The 21,760-nt window shown below is 35.5% G+C and overlaps 1 protein-coding gene across 1 annotated transcript; it reads left to right on the top strand.

The window, feature by feature from the left end:
• The first annotated feature begins 5,188 nt into the window (after nucleotides 1–5,188).
• Nucleotides 5,189–19,343, top strand: GCG (glucagon). Its single transcript, XM_065068681.1, has 8 exons — nucleotides 5,189–7,061; nucleotides 7,150–7,337; nucleotides 12,298–12,398; nucleotides 12,782–12,943; nucleotides 13,759–13,812; nucleotides 15,371–15,508; nucleotides 17,676–17,819; nucleotides 18,866–19,343. The coding sequence occupies exons 3-8, from the start codon at nucleotides 12,301–12,303 to the stop codon at nucleotides 18,888–18,890; spliced, it is 621 nt and encodes a 206-aa protein (XP_064924753.1). The 5' UTR covers nucleotides 5,189–7,061; nucleotides 7,150–7,337; nucleotides 12,298–12,300; the 3' UTR covers nucleotides 18,891–19,343.
• Nucleotides 19,344–21,760: the final 2,417 nt, after the last annotated feature.

The following is a 21,760-nucleotide window of genomic DNA, read 5'->3' as shown; positions in this document are numbered from 1 at the left end:
TGGAGGAAAAGGATCAAAGGATTGTGCAGGCTTTCTTTGTTTTGTTTCCAGTGAAACTATTTTAGGGAGTCTTTTAAAAATGCAAGAGGCCAGTCATGATTGGAATACTTGTATTTGAGTAGAAATTAAATCAGTCCTGTCATAATAGAAGAATATGAACAAGATAATTGGCGAGAGATCCATTGTGGACTAAATTATTCCTTGGTCATGTGTTTAAAAAATTCTGCTAGCCTACTGCATAAGAACTGTGGTCTATCTAACAGAGTATCCCATCCCTGCTATTAGCTGGTTACAATACAAAACAACCTGGAAAAGACTGTGGAATGGCCTTACTGCAAAGCAAACTGCTTCCAAACTCTCAGATCAGTTGCTGCTTCTTTGTGGAAAAGTGAACGGTTTCATTTGACCCTCTTGACAAAAACATGGGGTTTAGCCAAAATCATTAAAATGTGGAAGTGATTTGCTATGTAACAGCTTCCTTCATTTTGTTAATGGCAATATCAAATCTGATTTTCCACACATGAGAACATTCCTCAGGCACATCTTTATGTAAATGTAGTTGCCAAGCTGTTTGTAATGGTTAAATTATACTTTGATGGGAACTCTTCAGAAAATACTCAATTAGTTCAGGTTTTTTTGGAAACGCTGCCAATTATGTGACGTTAATGAGCTTTTTGTTGGTAATGTAATTAAAATTCAACTGCTATAATGTTTAAAGGAAAAAATTATAGCTCTAAGAAAGTTAACATTAAGCAAATATAACATGAAGTGGGGCTAATTAGATTTTGATTATATCGTCCTATGTGCATTTGCTGCACACAACAGTAGTCTCAGTAATGTGGTTATTTTACAAATAAGGAATACAATTCAGTTGACATTACTGGGATTTAACTCTCCATTTTTTATATTGATACAACACCACAGAAACCATTGCAAAATTGTGGTGAAAGAGAGAAAATCAATGTCTTATACCAGATGCTAGGATAGATACCTTTAGATACCTGAATATGTCAATAGGAGCATAGAGCAATTTTTTTTAAAATGCATGGTATCAATCTCATATAAATATCAATATATTAAGTTATCTTTAAATTTCTGCACCTTTACTTTTATTTAGACTTTTGAAAATCCTTGAAGCTCTGGAAATTTGGCCAGCTAAATTGGCCCTTTGTGGATACTATAAGCAATAAAGTGATGCAATGTGTTCTTCACACCCTGCCCACAGGTCTGTAGTCAGAAGCTTCTGGAAGTATTTGGAATAAGGGAAATTTCAGGAAAATGTATCAAGTAAAATAACAGAAGGTACCTCTTTCCCAAGGGATGCATTAGCCGTTTCATTATTAATCTGCCTTTATGTTTGTTTTCTAAGGCAACCAAAGGGCACATCTTCCAAACTGTCCACCATATACTTTGGCTTGTAGGAAGCAGTTGTGGGGATAAAACCTGAAAAAATAAGTGCATTGTGCTGCTCTCACTTTTGCTTCATTGTTTTTCATGTTGATAATTTATTTGCCTTAGTATTCTTGCCAGAGAATAGGAATATGTCTTTAGCAGAGTGTGACATTTACATTGAGTTCCTGGAATAATGTCTAACCTGAAAACTTTAGGACTGAGCAATCATGTATTTTGGTGACCTGGCGGAAAATGTCCTGGAATGCTGTGAATGTCAAAAAAAGCCTCTTAAAAACATACAAAACATAAAATAGCTGGCCTGTGCTAATAACAGGTAATGTTGCAGTCGTTCATTAGAAATGGTGCAGAGCGCTTCAAACCTACCATCACACTGTCACAGTATCATAGAATCACAGAATGGCTGTGGTTGGAAGGGAACTTTGGATGCCATGTCCCACCTCCCTGTTCAAGCAGGACCATCTACAGCCAGTAGCCCAGTACTATGTCCAGATGAGTTTTGAATGTCCAAAAGGATGGAGACTCCACAACCTCTCTGGGCCGCCTCTGCCAGTGCTTGGTCAACCTAATGGTACAAAAGTGTTTCCTTATTTTTGGACAGAAACTTCAGTGTTTCAGTTTGTGCCTGTTGCCTCTTGATCTGTCACTGGCCACCACTGCAAAGTTCCTGGCTCCATCTTCTTTGCACCATCCCTTCCAATATTTATATCCTGTGATGAGATCTTCCTAAGCCTTTTCTTCTCTAGAAATAGAACTTTTTCCATTCTGCATTGCTGTTTACAGTCACAATCCATGTTATAAGCATCACCACAGATATTCACTGGAGAGTTATTTGCCCCATTCCTTTTTAAGCTAGGCTACAGTGTAGGCTCATCTGCAATAGAGCTTCAGCACAGTTCAAGATAAAAGGGCTTGTCCTGAGGAATCAGTCTGACGCTGTTATATATGAATAAAAAGTACATATACTGCAGACATAGACTGTGCTAAGAAATGATAGCTTTTATGATGAGATTTTTCTAAGCTGATGAATGAATATCTTCAAAGATTTGCTTCCCATTTTCAAATGTTTGAATTAGTATCTCAGACTTCAGATATCCAAAAATACCAATTCAGTCAACAAAACTTAGTCTTCAAATACTTGTCATTTTAACAAGGTGTATAAGCCTCTGAAGATGGAACATATTTGTTCCAAATTAAGTAGACGGGCTGTATATCAAACAGCTAGAGATATAGCTGATTACAAGTTGGTTTCTACTATGAATCCCATTTAGCTTTTACAAAATAAAGCTAAAGATGCAAAGCAAAAAACTGCTTTATCCTAGAAACTGAAGTATAGACAAATAGTAGAAAACCACTGTTTCTGTTCCAAACCATTCATTCTTCAACACCTATTTTCATTGTCTGCCTCATTCGTGATGTGTGACCTGTACATAGGAATGAACATGCAATCCTCATACCTCAAATGTGTAGCTACATACTTTGCTTCACTTAGAATTACTGCAGCTGCAAAGAAGAAAAGGCCTAAAGAGAAAACAGCATTACTAGAAAATCATGTATAGCCCCCACCAGGCTCCAGAATGTGGTTAGTGTTATACTCATTTTACTCAGATATCAAGTAAAATTCAGACTACATTCAATACTTTCCAGTTTGCCAGTCAGTCCCAATTAGAAGGCACAGCTGTTTAGTACATTTTATAGAGTCATTTGAAGGCTCTATATTTAATCTGAATAATTCATAGTATTTGCTAAGAGCATTTGGTATTACTTTCAATTATGAACATTGTCTTCTCAGAATGTAAAGTAACTAGTACATACTTGGACAGCTCTTCTGCTTGCGCAAATTGATGCAGCTCCATTGACTTCAAATGAAGCGATTCCAATTTATGTGAGTAGACAGTGTGGGATACAGCATACTTACAATAGCTCTTCTTTCCTGAGGTACAAACCCTTTGGCATCCACGGCAGTGAGCATGGAGTTGCATGATATAAAAAGGCTTAAACTAATGCACCATTTCTGAAAGCCATTCTTGCTCTCCAAAGTGTAGCCATGGACTTTTATACATACATATACACACATTTGTGTGTTTTGTGTAGATGTACACATGTATGTATGTAACATGATGCATGTGTGCACATACATTTATGTATGTGTTTACACATATGTCCTTCCTGTGTGTGTTGCACTGATTCCCAGAAGAGAAGTACAGGACTTTTTTGTCTGATTATCATGTAGCAAGGATAGGAAAATAAAAGGGGCTGCATAGCCAAGCCTCTGAACTCATGCTTGACAAGGTTATGGAGAGGAGAATGCTTTCTGTGCGATGTAAGAGACAAAAGGGTGTGGGCCTGTAGTCATACCCCACCCACGTTCTTTAGAAACGTAATGGATATAAGAATATAATAACAATAAATATGTAATGAAGAAATACACAGAAAAATGTGGGAGTTTCACTTTTTTTGAAAGCATTTGTTGGTTTGGGTTTTTTTTTACTTTTTTTACTTTCAAAAGTCAGCAACTTCCTAATTCATTGAAGTGTTCAGAACTTTACTTGTTTGGGTTTTCTTTCTTGTACCAACAGTTAAAGAATTGAAACATCCTAGAAAATTATGATATTTAGAGAACGCTAGCCAGTTATAACAAATACATGGCTCCTATTTTTCTAAAAAGCCATGCCAGCTGGAATTATCACTGTTAGAGCATCAGGTTCAGTGTGCAGCTGGTAAGAAATCTGCTTCTCATCATCTGTACTTTCCCCAGAGATTTTTTGCCCAGCGAGTGCAGTACACTGTCCTTAATAGTAACCTTTACCCGGTGCTGAAATGATGGTGCAGGAAACTTTTATCAACTTCAAATACAGTGAACTCAGATTTTTTAATGACTCCAAGTGAACCACGAAAAACATTAAGATGAAACTTTCCTGAAGGCAGATCACTTTCAGGTTCTGCCTCCTAGTCAGACTCAGTTGAAATACAGTCTCATATGTGATCTATAATATAGAGGAGAGTGAGGTTGCCCTTGACTTTTGCCAAAAGGTGCCATCTAACTATTGTATTTTACAATGTCAGAGGAAAAAAACTGAGTACATATGCACATTTCATACATACAGTCATTCTGCTTCTCTTTGGTGACACTTGTTTCCTGTGCTCCTGAAATATCTGTCACTATAGATTCAGTTATGGCAATTGAAGGTTGCACAGTTGTTGATGGCAGTTCACTTCTTTCCTGTATTTTTATTGTCTGCGTATCACTTGGAAATCAAACAATCGGTCACATTCTAGATGCTTGATGACCTGTTAGATGATATAGTCTGTGTAACAACCTGCACAACCAGGTGCACTGAGCTGCTCTGTCTCGTATATTATTTTCTGAAATCATCCTACTGTAAACAAGGAACTTTATATGGCAAAAGAAAGTAAACAGAAAGAAACGAACTGCCTGTTTCCTGGAGGAGATGATATTGTCTTACATTCCATATTGCCTGTTTATAAAGCTATGTATCTTTAACTCAACATGCAGTGAGATAATTATCTGTAGCAAACCATTTCAACAAGTGTGCGTGTGTCATCCTGGTGTAAAAAAAGTCTGAACGGCCCTTTCATCACCACCTGCTGTCCTGTCGGGATACTGCAGGCCTGGGCAGCCACCACCTCCAGGGAGAGACAGTACCTTCTCATTCTGGATGCTGGACTTACATTTCAAGTGTGATTTTGCATCCCCTATGTGATGCTTATAACGTTTAAGTAGAAATTAGATTTAAAAATAATTCTGAGATAAAGGTGACAAAGAGAGAGAAATTGGCATCTCATGAAAATAAGTAGATTTGTTGTATACTGTTGTTTCCAGGCTTATTTTGGCTCCTTTGGCACCATGTCTTAGATGTTATACAGTTCTTTGCCTAGGAAAGGCTGGTATATGGACATGGTAATTCTGGTTGTTTCAAACAAAAAAGTTGGAAAAGCCAAGTTTGATAAATATGGATGTAAGTTTGTATATCCCATACTAATCAATGACTAGGAATCCATTGCTTTGAATGGGTGTGAAAAATACAATTAGAAGCAGGAAGAAAGAGGACATGGAGAAAAGAACATGTGTAAACAAAAGGGAAAGAAGTAATAATTAAAAAACAGAGTAACAAAAAGGAAAAACAAGGCTCTCAGAAATTACTGAAAGTTCAATGAGAAGGCAATGATGAGAGGAACAGAAGCTGTGCTCTGAAGTTTTCAGCAGCAGCATTAATAGACAGTTGCATTGTAGCTAGAAATGATAAAAATGGACCATGAATCTCAGTAAATGGATCCAAGAGCAGAGGAAAATTATACTAACAAAATAACAACTTTATTTAAAATTGATTATGTGGACTGTGTAGTGAGATTTAATGTTTCACTAAATCCTATACTATGGCATCACAGCAGGGTGTTTAGCATAGACCTGTAGGAAGGATCCATTAAATTTGGTTTGCCACTCTGACACTAGGGTTATTAACTTTATACACTGCCTCAATTGTATCACATAGGCTCTGCCAGTCTGGCTGTGGTCAGCCAACAGAGAATTACCTCACTGAGGAAGATTCTTTACTGTCTTCATGGAGCAGTGTTAGGGGAAATAAGAGGGGCTGCTGTAATATGTGTGCTTTGTGCCACAAAATAGACCATGGGCCACTCCAGACTGGAGCACAGGCTGTCAGTAATGTTCAGTGAAATGTCCTCTGTGATTCCAGACCCTTCCCACTACTGAGCAGAACTGAAAGTCAAGGTGCAGTCCTTCAGGTGTAATGTCTCTCCTGGACTGCCGGGCCCCTTACACACGTAATAATCATATTTTATTTTGGATGCCCTTTTGCCTTTTACAAGGAATTATCATGCTGTATGAAAAAAGTCTGTAAAGGAAAACTTCTCCAGGAATTTCTTGAAGGGGCATATCTCACTTGTTGCTGCATAGATGGTCACCAGATGGCTGAACATAGTCTTTGGCAATCCTGTCAAAACACAGCTATAAAATTGCCCCTATTACTGAATGGTTTAGGACCTTGACAATAGCTGCATTGAACATACACAGCTACAAAGCTCAAATCTGGTTTGGTTTGTTTGTTTTTTTTTTTCCTTGTAGGGAATGCAGACATGTGAACAATAGGCTTATCTTGTATAAATTTGTAGGTCACAGTATGAAATGCAATTTATAATTGATGTTCTCAAGTGAGTATGAACTTTCATACAGCAGAATTTACAAAGTTGGCATTTTACATCTAAAGGTTTGACCACATTTGACCAGTGCTAGTCTCTGCATAATGGGTAGCCATTGCTGCAGTACTTCACATCTCTTCATGTTCATTATATTATCACAAGATTACTTGAAGAATCATTCAAGGGCTTTGGGGGAGTTGTGTTGGTTATTGTTAACAGTGTATTAATTTATAAACCTTGATTTTAAATTGATAGGTGAAGTTGATGCTATTGATGTCAACAGGACCGCAATTTTGCTCAATACTAAATGTTAAATGTGGCAAGTCAGAATTGGGAGAAATTGCCGCCTTGATCCCAGGCACCTTTAGCCCACTGTTTGTCATCCTAATGCCCTTCTGTTTGATATTTACTTCTTTGGACATTGCTACCTCACTCCTTCTGCAAATCCATGTTAGCACTGATGTCATAAAGTAAGCAGAATGAATGTGTGAAATTGCTTGTAAAATTATCAAATGAAATGAATAGCAAATATGATGACTTCTTTTTTTTTTTTTTAAGTTGAATAAGGAAACTGTCAGCAATGATGCACTCCCGTAATGCTTACTAGAGCTGAACAGTGTATATAAAAGTCTGTGCAAAAGAGGCAGCTAGGCAGATCTCAGCATCCTCAAGGCTTGCCATAGTTCCAGAAGAGAGAGTGGCAGCTCTTTCTGTAACTGCTACATATCACTTCGAAGTATAAAAAGGTAAGATTTATATGAATTACCAGTACAATTTGTTTGAGAAAGCTGAGTGCATATCTGAACTGCATTGCCCAAAGTTTGCAAAAGAGGTGTAAGATCTTTCAGCAAATCTGTGTTTTCTTCTGTGGTTCTACTCATTGGTGTTTGGAGTTAATGACATCATCATTTAAATCTTTTCATGTATTGAATTAGTTCAACAGAGAATTATCTGAAAAAGGGAAATCAGCTCTTTGGCTTGCAGAGCAATTGAAAGAAGGAACATCAACCATGAGAACATGAAAGACCGGCACTGTAGTAAGAATTTAAATGTGAGATATATAATAATTGATTTTTATTTTTTTTTCTCCTTTAGTATCTTCTCTAGATATATTTAATGAACATGAGTTTAAAAATATTCACTCCTTATAGGTACTGCCTAAATATGCATCAATGGGATTGAAGTAGCAAAATGTAAAAAAATTAAGTGGGTTTATATAGATGCTGATATAAAACTGTCCAAGCCAGTGTCACTCCATCGCCCTACAGATTACCACTCACTGGCCTACTTTTACATTAGTTTGTCTCAAATAACTATTATTTTCACATCAATGTAATATCTGAAAAAGAAATTTTATAGCACAAAAGTAAAAATTAAAGCCTTTCAACAATTATTTTTATTATTGTATAAAATTTTAATTTAGTCTTCCATCCTACCATGGATTTCCATAGACTAGAACCATTATATTTTACAGAACTTTCCACAGGCATTATAGCATGGCAGGTAAATTAGATGTAAAGCATATCTACCAGAAAAAAAAAAAAAAAAAAAATATATATATATATAATTAGAAATAATTGCTATTTGCAAACAGTTTCATGTCAATAGAAATCCAATTTATCCATTCATATTTTCATATTAAAATATTCCCTTTTTTACTACTGTAACTCCATAATTTGTATGTTTAAACTGGAAATAGATAAAAAACTGACTCTCAAAATACTCTTATTTAAAAACAACAACAACAACAACAACAAAAACCTAAGCTAGTTAAAATTGCACCCAGGGCACTAAAGACATCTGCACTAAAATATATTGGGAAAACTAGCAAAATCAGGTTGATCAAGGAAATAATATTCAAATAAGTTTCTGATCAAGATTTGAGAGTTAAATTCATTGCACACTTTCTAGTGGTTCAAACTCAGATGTGTTAATTTTTTCATCTCCAATCACAAAGAAATTAAAACATTTCCATTAGTCTAATATGCATAGGAACAAAAAAATTCTGTGTAAGACAATAAGATGGTATGGGTTTTAGCAGTATCAATTGGTGACCTAAATAACATAGAGAAAATAAAACCGTTCTTCTGGTCAGGAAATTAATTGATTAGCAGGAATAAACTGGAAAAAAAAATATTTTTCTGATCATCTCTTTTTTCCTACAAAACATGTTTGTGTTCCCAAATATAAAATAATTCCTTCTTTAAAAGCTGTAGCTTCTTTAACTTGCCAAAACCTGCGGTTACTGGTTTGCATTACCAATAGCAAGTACTAAATGATGAACAAATATAACTGATTCTAGCTTTTTCAAAGAACATATCTGACAGAGGTTTAGAAGCTTTTGAAAATGTTTATTTATTCATAAGGATTGTCTTAGTTTAAAATTGCATTAATTTCAAAAAAATGCATTTTTGCATCTTTGTTTTCAGTAATCTCCCCAGATTTTAATTCTGAAAAATTTAGAAATATGCTAAACGTGTATTTCACATGAAACCTGTTCTGAAGGCATAAAGTAGCCAGTGGGACTGTTCACATCTGAAAGCTCTATAGGACTGAGGCATAAAAGGTCCAAGATACATTGAAATGACTGAAAATCTGTTTGCTGACTGCAGAGGGCTTTGAATTCGTTCGTTTGTTGGTTTGAGGTTATTTTAATAAGTTTTATATAGAATAATAGCTTTTAGTGTCCGATATTACTATAAGGAGGCTGCATTAATGACTAGAATATTTCTTTCATTCCACCTGAGCGACTTAGGTTTATGTCCAATCTGAATCATGGTTTAACAAAGCTACAAGCAGCTGTAAAATATTTTTCTTATTTTTTTCAGATTAAGTAAAAGTATACCAAACTGCTAGCATACCATTAAGCAGGGCAAATTTACTTACGTGTAGTGCAAAAAAACGATTTTATTTGGTGTCTAAGTTAACGCATTTACAGCTATATCAGCTAGCATGAGGGCCACTACATTGCATCCACACCATTTTTGTGACCACAGCAGTTTTCTCCCAAAGAACAGGCAGAGCTTTTGTTCCATTGTTGGAAGCCTATGAAATGTGAAATTATGCATTCCTTGGGATAAACATTGGATGTCAGTGTTGCACCACCAAATTACAGCTCCAAATGAAACATTGAAAAGGGAGTTCAGTTCTCCAGTTATGGTTATAATAGGACTCACTGCATGGCTATTATGGTATTCTCTGGTACTATAGCTGGATACGTGTCTCATATATCAAGGCATTACACAATGCAGAAAAGAGTCTCCGTACACACTGATGAAAAAGTGAGCAACACTGGCAGTGTCTTCCGGTGGAAAGGGAAATTAACTCCATTGCTTAATAGTACGATCCACAAAAAAATCTTATATTTATCAATTTATTTTCCTGGTTTTGATTGAGATTTGATTAAGATTTTTATTTACTTAAATATTTTGATACTGACACTGAGGTATTTTAGTAAAATATTTATATTAATAATTAAGATTCTCTTAAAAATTAAGCCTTACAATGTATCAGAAGCAATACATTCTTCCTAACCTGACAACAGTCAGGCTTTGTATCTCCGACTAGGTGTTATTTCATAATAGATGGAATAAGTAGATTTCATTAAAAATCTGCTCTGAGGTTGGGCAGACCACTGGAGCAGAGTAGAACTCCTGTGGCAGTAAGGTTTTTGATGCAGTTTACTTTTTCAGAAATGTTCATATAGTGCCCCCCAGTTTGCACTGCTCAGTACAGAGCCAACTCTAAATCTCAACACAGAGTAATCTGCACCTTCTCCACACATCATTCCTTCCTAACTTTCTTATGGCTTCCACCAGGCCATGGTATATTTAAATTCAGCTTATTGTGACAAGGCATTATGATAAAGAATAGGTACATTTTCACTCAGACTTATTTTTTAAATCATTGAATTTCAATATATGACTCCTGCAGTGGAGCTGGAGGAGTTCAGTGCAGGTTACATTTAGCAGGGAGGGTGTTTTTAGGCTCGGTCTTATTTTGCGACCTACCACTTTACTTCAGTGCACTCATCTTTCCTATTTCCCTTTGTTTTTCAGACTGTAACATAAACTTCCATAGGAACGTGTCATGGGTGGCAGAAGGGCTCTTTCAAATACACAAGCCAGTCCAAGTACATGACGAAATTCTTTCCAGTGACATTTTGCTGATGCAAACTCATTGCAACTTCTGTTGCTTTACAGCAGATTAATATTGTGATCCATAGTGATTTTAAAGTTAGAATGAATGAGCATTTACTATTCATCATTCAATGTAGGAGAATTTAGCTATTGAACTAATGGCCTATTCCATTTCTTTGTCACGGTCACAAGTACTTATCCAAATCTTAAATTCTTTCTCTTTTTTTATACTTTCATTCCATAAAATTAAGTGATCCAAAATATTAATAATTTAAAATAAACAATAAATACTAGTTGATTTTGTAAGTAGATTTCCTCTCATTTGCTGTTTATGCAAATAACTTTTGAGAATATTAGCCACTAGCTGCTCAAAGTCCCTTTTGCATAGGGTTTTGTGAGCTTAAAATGAATTGCATTTCTTTCTTCAACATAGCTTATCCTTTAGGGGATCATGTGTCAACAGACTAATAATACTACCTTAAATTGTAGCACATAGAATTAGGGGATTAGAGAATGCCTTATTCCCATTGGTGACTATTCACTGAAAGTTATAACTGTACTACTTGCATAAGTAAACCAGTTCACTAATGCAAGTAAGGGAATCACAGCTTGTCTGTGGATCACCAAAGCATTTGTACAGACTGTAATACTCTAGTTTACAGGGAATTATCTCACAGTAACGTTGGTGAGAGTGCTCAAGTTATGACAGTGTGTGTGAGGAAGACACATATAATAATGTAGCCATTTCTGTTACATGGTTGAAGCCAACAGAATGACCTGTAACAGCAAGAATTACAACTGGGAGGCAGTATCTTCTGGTTTCATTTATTACCATTAATATGAAGTATATACCCCATATCTTATATATTACATATAGCCCTATAATGGAAGCCCTTAAGCTGAAATTAAGTATTATGTCTATAGTGCCACAAGCAAAATTTGACATATTGTGTCATGAATTGAACACAAACCAATGTGTGCTTCAGTGTTGTTTTTTTTTTTCTAAGGAGTCATATATATTAAGTCATTATTAACTCCAGAGGCCCACTGCTGCAATATCTGGTATTTAAAAAAAAAAAAAATCTGAAAAGGAGGGTGGAGAGCCAGAAGGAAAGAATGGGGAGCTGCTAATGTGACAGTATTCTTGACAAAGATTTGCTTTGTTTTTACTCTAGTGAACGAGGTGTAAAAAAACAAAAGTCACACCAGTACCCTAATTTTGCATTAAAACAGTATTATAGAAACATATCTGATGGTTTCCATCAGCAGAACATAGAGCAAAGTAGATATAGACCTTTATCCTCGTATTACAAAAGAAAGTGAAGATGCAGGTGCTCTCAGCTCACTTTGCATTCTAGAACAGAGGCTAGAACCTAAAGACAAGAACAGGGACTACGACTTTTTAATGCCTACCCAAGGCACTACAGTTTCCATCCACTGGACATGGACCACATCCTCATGAGGTCTCAATATCTTCAAGTTTATATCACTATTAAGGGTGTCTCTATTGGATGTAAGACATAAGATTATTACATTTTTCTTTGTTGCCTTATTTCTGTTTTGACAGGAAATGAAAATGAAAAGTGTTTATTTTGTTGCTGGGCTCCTTTTAATGATAGCTCACGGCAGCTCGCAAAATCCTCTTCAGGATACAGAAGAGAAAACAAGGTAAATTCTTTAGATCAAACTTCTAGAAACACTGGACCTGAACATTTTTTTCTTACAGTTTGAAGTAAAACATACTGTGACTTAAATGTATTTTTTAAAATACTGTTACATGGTACCATTGGAATTGGTCAAAGTTTCTTGTATTGCAAAGTATAGCATGAAAGTTTTTGGAAATACAAACAATAGCTGCCCTAGTTATCCAAGAAGACCTTGTGCCGTATCCAATCTGCTATGTTGATTTATTCACTAACCAGCTAGTGATCAATGTGCCACTTGCTTTTTGTTTCTGAGAGTATAAAATAGTGGGTTTTTAAAGAAAAGTCAATGCACCTGTAGAATGTACTATAACCATTGCCAATTAACGAGTTCTAAACTTTTCACAGATCATTCAAAGCTTCCCAGTCTGAACCATTAGATGAGTCTAGACAGCTGAATGAAGTGAAACGTCACTCACAAGGCACATTCACTAGTGACTACAGCAAGTACTTGGACACTAGACGAGCTCAGGACTTTGTGCAATGGTTAATGAGCACTAAAAGAAACGGGTAAGCATTTTGGTCACATTGCTATAGATCTCCATATAAAGAAACAAGCAAAAATCTACCTGAATTCAGATTCTCGATTCCAGCTTGCCATCACAGACCATGTATATCATCCTCAAATAAGTAAAGTTCTTAAGGAAAATGTATATATAATGTTAATATGTTTTTAGAAATAGGGAATATGAGAAAAATAAATAAAAAATATTTGCATAAATCAAGTGTAGTATCAGTACATTACCTGATATGCCACCTAAAAAGACAATCTCAACCTCTTCGGGACAGATTGTTTCAGTGAATGAATTATGTTCAATGGGAATAAGATATGGAAATATAATGTAAATGTCTGAGCCATAAGAAAACTTTTTTATCTATGAATACTCTAATCCTGAAGTTTCATTTGTGAAAAGGGAGCTAAGGTTTAACTTTTGTTGACCACTGGATATTCTACCAGTATCATAAGTATACTGTTAAGGCATGCGTTGGCATGTTTTTTTGAAAATATAATTTGATTGAACACAAGCTGAGAACAAGAATAACATAAAGGAGTGTAAGTCTATGCTCTGTGTTCTAGCAATGTGTCTACAGAATCAAAAAATCGATGATATTAATGCTTTAAAATACCTGTGGGAGTCTTGAAACAATTTCTAGATATTGTATTAATATAAATTCATAAGCCTGAAATTGTTGATAATATTTGTCTATTAGTCATAGTTGCTTATCATAATATTTAAATAATAACCAATAAAATCTTATCAGTTCATGCATGCTCTGCAATGTAGTGGTAATAATGATCTAATGATTGTGGAATTCCACTACAGCCAACAAGGACAGGAGGACAAAGAAAAGGACAAATTCCCAGACCAGCCCTCAAGGTATTCTAGTTACTACAACTTGTTTTTCAAAAACAGTTTGAGCTCATTTTCTGTTCAACAAGAAAGAAAACAACTAGTAGTTTTTACAATGTTACAATAATCCAAGAAATACTTATCAAAAGAAATTATCTCACACCTGCTTTTCACAAGGAAATAGGAAATATCTCCATGTTATTTATTCCTGCACCTGTGTTCTATAGCGACGTGCAATGGCATAGATTTCAGGAAAGCACGTTTCAAATAATAAGGGAGAGTTACAGAATAAGACAGGAAGAAAAATTTCATATAGAAAAAGGCTGAAAAAAAAATCAAAAACCTGTTAAGAAAATCAGTGGGAAGACTAACAAAAGGAAAATGGTCAGGCACCGATTTGCAGAGACCTAATAAAACACGATACAATGCTCAGCCCTAAGAACTCGGTCCCATGTTACATAAACCACTCATTACAGGAAAGAACACAAGACCTGCTGGAGGCCAGTTTTGTTTCTTGACACAGTTTTTGGGAGAGGGTTGGGAGGGTTAGAGATTTGAAACTAAAACAAAAATAACAAAAATCCAGTAAATACCTATATTAATTCTTCCTTTTGTCAGACATTCCAAAGAGGATAGCCCAGATCACAAAGATCCTTTTGTTCAAAACATTGTCAATATCAGTAACAAATCTGTAATAATGTTTCAGCTTCAATGAAGCAGCATATCTCAACAAAATTAACATTTCATTAAAAATGTTCCAAACAACTCTAGTTAGCATGCTGATTAAATGTGCAGATGGTACTAAATTAGGAGGAATGGTGAAATCCCAAGAATATAAAAAACAATAGAAAGAGCTAGAGGCCCTAAAAAACGTATGGAAATTAGTGAATTCTGAAATAAAAATGCTAGAGAACTTATTCATGGAAAATATTCCATAATATGGCTACTTCTCAGTGCACCTTGCCTTCCTAAGGGCCAGCGTGTCATAATTTTGTGCTATATCAGAGAAAGAAGCACAGTGATGTGTAGGAAGAGAGTAAGCAGTTGTATTTCTCTATTAAGCTGCAGGTGATCAGGCTTGAAATAGTTTTCAAGATTATCATTTGGTCAGAATGGCAATTAAAGGAGTATTCACAAAACAATTCGAGATGTAAATTTGAAAGTAATTGAGTCTGAACAGTTTGGCTAAGAAATAATGAAGATGAAGGCAGGAGGAGTGGCTTAATGGAAAATTTTAGGTTAACACAAAAGGTAACAAAAAGTATGTCTGTAAAATACAATACAGTTTCTTGCTCATAGCTAATTAATCTAGCAGAAGACCATTCCAGTGTAGCTATATTTGATTTCAGTACCTGATTTGACTTTTTCAGAACTAGTTCAGGCATCTCTGCACAAAACTGTATTGCATGGCACAGACAATGCCTTTAGAACTGGAAGATATCAAGAAAAAAAAAAAATCAATAATAATTTGAGAAGGAAAAAAAACTTCCCCTAGTCTGGTGGGTGAGAAATATAAACCAATAAAGGTTAGGAAAAAAAATATGTCCTTATGCAGTCTGCTCCTATAATATGGCCCTTCTTTCAGCAACGCGATCTCCAAGCGTCATACTGAATTTGAGAGACATGCCGAAGGCACCTACACCAGTGATATCACCTCTTATTTGGAAGGCCAAGCTGCCAAAGAGTTCATTGCTTGGTTAGTGAATGGACGAGGAAGAAGAGAGTAAGAATCCATCAATTCCTATTATTAAATTTTGCCTTGCTTTTGGGGTTAGAAATCAAGTCTGATGAAACCTTGACATATTTTTGATCGTTCTTGCTGTACTTCATGTTTTTATTTTGTACTAGAAAATATTCTGTGGGTATTAGACTCCCACTTTAAACTATTAAGTTCAAATACAGATTAAAACAAGCCTGTTCAGTATGCTGTTACACTCTAAAAGGTCAAGTTATATATTTAAGGTCAAGATATTTAAAACTAAACCAGACCTTCCTCTAACTACTACTTTTCCCCCTTCATATATCATTGCTTATGGTCTCCTTAACTATAATCAAGATGATTCAAACCATTGTCATCCTAAAATACTTTCTCTTTTTTTCTCTTTCGCAGTCAATCTTTTCCTCTTTAATATTTCCAAGATTAAATTTTTACCAGTGTCATCAGCTGGTGATCACCATGCACTGGTGATTATTCCCAGCAATAACTGATCTTTTTTTTTCCTCTTCTCCTGCTCTACAAACTCCCTCCAAGTTTCTGCTGCCAAAATAACTATCATTTCCTACAACTATGACTTATTTTCCTTCTAAAGACACCACTACTGCTTTTGCTATGGTTCACAGTTTCCTGGATGTAGTGCTCCACAGTTTTGACCACCTATGTCTCTGATTTGTTTCATTAATACCTTGCTCTCTACATATTCATTGCAGATTTCTTAAGCTTTCTCACTTCATCTATTCACTCATGACTTTTTATCTCTTTTCATTATAGTCTTACACTTAGAATGGCCTTACCTTCAGTCTCCTGCAGGCACCTTCTATCTCATTGTATTTCCAACTCTCCATAGTTAGGAGCTGCACAATGCACGTGCCATTCCCTACCTGTTGACTGTTCTGTACGTATTTGTGCCTTTAGAATGTAAGCTCTTCGGGGCAGGGATTTAAGTCCATCTTCTGATTATATATCCTACCAGCTGTAAAGTAAAATGTAAGCTTCTCTCACTATATAAAAATAATAAATAATATAATAATAAAATATAATCTGTAAGACAAGATTGTGTGTTGTAGTCAAGGAGGACTAAATAGGTAAAGTAAATTTTGTAAATAATGGTGATTTCCTGAAAAACCAACCAAACAAACAAACAAAAACCCACAAGTTAAATAAACAAGGTCAGCTCTATACAGAAAGGAAAGGCTGGTGGCACTTTACAGTGATGTTCAGATTTGCCGTTGTTTTTCTGTCATGTTTTATTTTCATGAGTAGAAATAGGGTATTTTAGTATCTGTAAGAGAGAAATACAACCTAGCTGTTATTGACTAAGCTTAGAAACCTAGATAGACAATGAAATGTAGAGTACTCTTCTGTTTCCAATATTTAGTATTATTTGTGGTCAAATTTGTATATTGCCTTCCCTGAAATTACTGCATGAAAAAAATGGTCTGCCTGTCATTGATCCCAGAGGACGGTGTGCTTCAGCACCAGTCCACCTTACTGGAACCCACTGAAATCTTCCTACAGTTGATGAGATGAAACAAGAGAGGAAAGTTTTCTAAATCAGGCTCTTGGTGTAAGTTTTCCAGTGGTCAAAAAAGGATAGAGCAAGAATCAGGATCTGATTCCAAATATAAAATGCTATTGTACAGCAAGCAAGGAAATTGTTGTAACTGAGTTATTTTACATCCCCAATAAGGTGCTGCTCTTAATATCTAGATACTTATGCAATATATTTATAAGTATATAGCTAGGACTTAAGTCCAATTAAAACAGAAAAAAGTATGAAAATTTGACTATAATGTTTTAGTAGTGATATTTCTTAAATAATGATTCTTAGTAAGTCTCCTGTGAGTTTTATTGATGCCTAGTCTCCTTGGCATAGACATTGCAGACTGAGATGTTTTTGCATATATGGCTTTTTTGAAAATGCTGGAGAGAAATTTAGACTCACCTGAAGGAACAGTCATCATCTGGTATAGGGAGACTTCCATGGTTTATTCTGTCATGCAAATAATGCCTCAAAAGATGTTCTGATATACACTGTGCTACACTGAGCCATAACATTGGGCTCAACCTTTAACTCCTTAAAATCACAGGAAACGTGCTGTGTAACGAGGACCTTTTAAATGGTTTGTTTATTTTGATCTGCAAATTGTTTGATAATTTCTTCCCTCTGAAGTTTCCCAGAAGAAGCTCTTGTGGCTGAAGAAATGGGCCGAAGACACGCAGATGGCACTTTCACGAGTGATATCAACAAAGTCCTTGATGACATGGCTACCAAAGAGTTCCTAAAATGGCTGATTAACACAAAAGTTACCCAAAGGTGCCTGAATTTTGATTGTGTTATTCTTAATATACTGGTATTTTAAATATATTCATCACACATAGGGAAAATACTGCTAATTTTTCTCTTAACTATTGACATATCTGCAACTGTGTTACAAACTTTGTTACAGACAGTGATGAACAAGGACAAGACACTAAACAGAACTCATCCCAAATATAATTTGTGTTTTGCATCAGTGGTGAACCTACTTAATATTTTTCAATAATTTAATATGACCTTACTTCTGGTAACATTAATTGGCAAAACTCCTCTCAAGTTAAATAGGAAACTAAGACTCTCCTTTGCATAGGCATTATAAAATCAGAAATATTTATTCGTAAAATTACATCAAATTGATTATTCTTTAAAGACCATGATATAAAACACTGCCTTAAATTGTGGCTTGTCATTAGGGAATAGGGTAGTATAATGTGCATTCCTGATAGGTAACTATTAAAGAACCCTGCTTTTGTTTGCCTGTACGTAGGCAAATTCTATTGGAAAAGCAACATTTTCCATCTGAGCTCTGTGAACAGGTTATTATTTAAGAATTAGTTGTTAACATTGACAAAGCATTTCAAAAATACAGAAATGCCAACTCAAGGCACATGTGAGTGGGCAGATTTTTGAAAATGTTTGATGTCCATTCTGTAAAAATTAATTTTAGTCTTCAGACTACTCAAGCACTGAAAATAACCAGTTGATCTTTGAAATCTGAAACAATCAATATCATCTCAAAAAAACCCTAGAAGCTATAGTTAAAATAGAGTTTTTATTAAGATTTTAATATTTTTGTGTTTGTTTGCAGTTCCACATTGAAACAAACAATATAGGAAAATAACCTATTAGAAACTATTAAAAAGCTTTTCCTTTAGGAATTACTGTTGTCAATTGTTATTAGCGAGAGGCATTGAGGGGTCTGTAGAACTAACATCTGGAAGTTCTTAAACTGAAAAAATATGTTCCACACATATTCATAAATCTTTGGAGATTTATAATATGTCCTCATTGCTGCTGCTTTTTTTTTTGTTGTTGTTCCCCAGGGACCTTTTGGGAGGATATCAGTAAAAACGCAGAATAAAACTGGAGTAAATGAAGATCTTCATTGCATCAACTGCCAGTTACTAAGAGATTCTGAAATTTGTATTCTGTCATTCATATTGGGTGTAACAAAGCTATGTCACCTTGCATGCCAGGAATAATTGTATTATAGTTTAGTGTCGCCAAAGGTTTATATATGGAAAACCTATTGTCTAAGGGATAGTTATCTTAACAGCTTTAAGACTATGAAAGTTCCATATCTTCATATTTTCCATTTATTAGGACTGAAGTAACTCCATTTATATTTAATGATAAAATTATTTTTCTAAAAAGTTGACTTCTACACATAAAGGATTCATTCACCAATTGCTAGCGGTTACAAATGCCTGAGAAGTGAATATCCTTCTTAAAACCTTGTTATAAAAAGGCTAAGCTGTAAGGATATTAAATAATAGCCTTAAATAAATTTTTTCAAGCTTCTTTTCTGTTGACTTTTCATGTGTATATCCCTTGTGTGTCTTTGCACTCCATTTCCTTTTATTCTAATATTTTAGTGTTACTGAGATCTTGGAAGTGGTTTGTTCACAATGATAAAACAAATTCAACATTTTGACGCATTTTCTCCAATATTCTTCTCAGAAAATATCCATGTGAAATTTGAATTATCTTTAGTTGAAAAAGATATCATGCAGGATGAAGCTATAGGGGGAGACAAGACAGAACAGACAAGTATTCTTCATTAGCATAAATTCTAGTGTTTCAGGAAAAGCAAAAAGACAGCTTTGAAAAACATTAAGTGCGATATACTCCATTAGCAGTGGAAACTGACACATAATTTCTTCAAATTTTATAAGACTGCCACGTAAAGCCAACTCAAATGGCCCTGAGGTCACTCTGTGTTGTATTCTTTTCTTGCTTCTTGCTCCAAGAACCAGTTTGTCCACCATCTCTTGCATTTACCAACATTGTACTGTACCTTACAAGCACAACTGTCATTTTAGTAACCTGTGCCTTCTCCATTATGGTGACAGGAAATCTTGCTTGCAGATCTCAGTGTTTCTAGCAATCAAAACTATTATACTCTCAGCTGGCAAGAGCATGGTTTTACAGGTACAGCAGTAGCTTCAACTCTCAAATAGCTACAGGTGCTGTTATGCACCTCTTACATCTCATGACTACCCAAACCGCTTTTCTCCCTGTGCTGTAACAGCAGTATGCCAGGTTATCTATAAGTGGTTTAAAAGAAAGCCAGTGGCCTCAGTATGTATCTAGTAGAAGTTGATGTGAAGCACGAGCGTTGTTGAATCAGAATTGGCACCTATAACTTTTGCTAGGAATAACTAGTATTGCTTTGTGCCTCATTTGTTTTTTAAATGCACCTGAAACTTTCACTGACAGTCTAGAATTTCTAGAAAAATAAGATTAGATTGTTGTTCCAAAGTGCTACAGGAACAAATATTCTGTAATTTCAGATCAGGACTGATCATACCCAACTTTACATCTAGAACAGCTTCTCGAAAGCAACAGAAAGCTGTTCTAACATCCCAACCTTAAACAACTAAAACTCAGTAGAAATTTTCACTAAAAAAAACCCAAACAAAGAAAACATACCCGCCACCCCCACCCCCCCCCAAAGAAAAAAAAACAAAAACACAAGAGCAAATCAAAACAAAAAACACACCAAAAAAAAACCCACAAAACCCTGCAACATAGCATCCAAAATACCACTGGAGATTAAAAAAGGGAGAAGAATATATTTATACATGTTTCTTGTTTATTTAATCCCATTTGCACACTGTGGTTTGGCTCCAAGTGCTTCTGGAACTGAAAAATATTCATTATACATAGTTGGATACATATAGTCCAGGCTGAAATGGTGCAAACAGTTAACTATTCTATGTCTATACATAGAGCAATTGTCTTTAAAATGTTTTATTCCACTATGTCCAGGATATTTAGTGCTCTAAAGGATAGGATTCCTGAGTTACAAATCCATTTTTCTGTGGTGTCTGTCACCAGTGTATTTGAGCACCTCCTGATGAGGGCTTTGTCAGCTATGAAAATACTGGTTTCCCACATTTTTACAAAATACATGCTTTTAGGAACAGAGGAGTATAAATTATTTTCTCGAAGTCTTACAGCTTGCCTGAACACAGCAAAAATATTTAACCTCTAATTTTCTAAGTCCCATTCTAGAGCATGAATCAAAAGACACCCTTTCTTCAGAAGTGAGATCAAGTTGAATGTGTTCCAGAAGTTCCAAACACGTTTTAGCTCAACAGGACTAGGACCTCTATATCCTGAAATCACAGAGCAAGTCCATATGGGATAAAAAATGAGGTATGTGCTAGATATTTCTTATACATGCTAAATGAAATTCAGTGAATGGTACAAACATAGGGAGAAATACCTAGCAGTCACTTCTTCAAAAAGTGTCTATACTAGACAATAGCCTCCCATGTGTGCAGACTGAGAGAGGGCAGAAGAGCTGCAGCACTCAAGCCTAAAGAGAATTGCTATTTGTGTTTTAATCTTAATTTCATACTCTTGTAAAGGTGGGAGAAATACTAGGCCTTACACTCTGCGAGAGGTACATTGGTAGAGAAATTCAGGAACAGAATGACCTGAAGTGACCTTTAAATTATAGATGGTTTTCAACATCTTCAAGCAATGTAGCAACTGCTGCCAATTGTATTGATTGCATTGCCTGTGGTGCTGCCGGTTGTATGCAGAGGCTTCAATTTGCTCTTGGCAAATAAAGGAAGTGGAACTGCTTAAGGGAATCATGCTCAGGAGCATGATTCAGCATCACCTACAGGGCTGCACTCTCATTCACTCTCTTCCTTCTAGTCAAGGCCTCAAACTGTGTATAGCATATTAAAATCACACACCCTTGT

Source organism: Columba livia, chromosome 7 (assembly GCF_036013475.1).
Source record: "Columba livia isolate bColLiv1 breed racing homer chromosome 7, bColLiv1.pat.W.v2, whole genome shotgun sequence".
In the NCBI taxonomy this organism is placed as follows: Eukaryota; Metazoa; Chordata; class Aves; order Columbiformes; family Columbidae; genus Columba; species Columba livia.
This window is presented reverse-complemented; position numbering and strand designations above follow the sequence as displayed.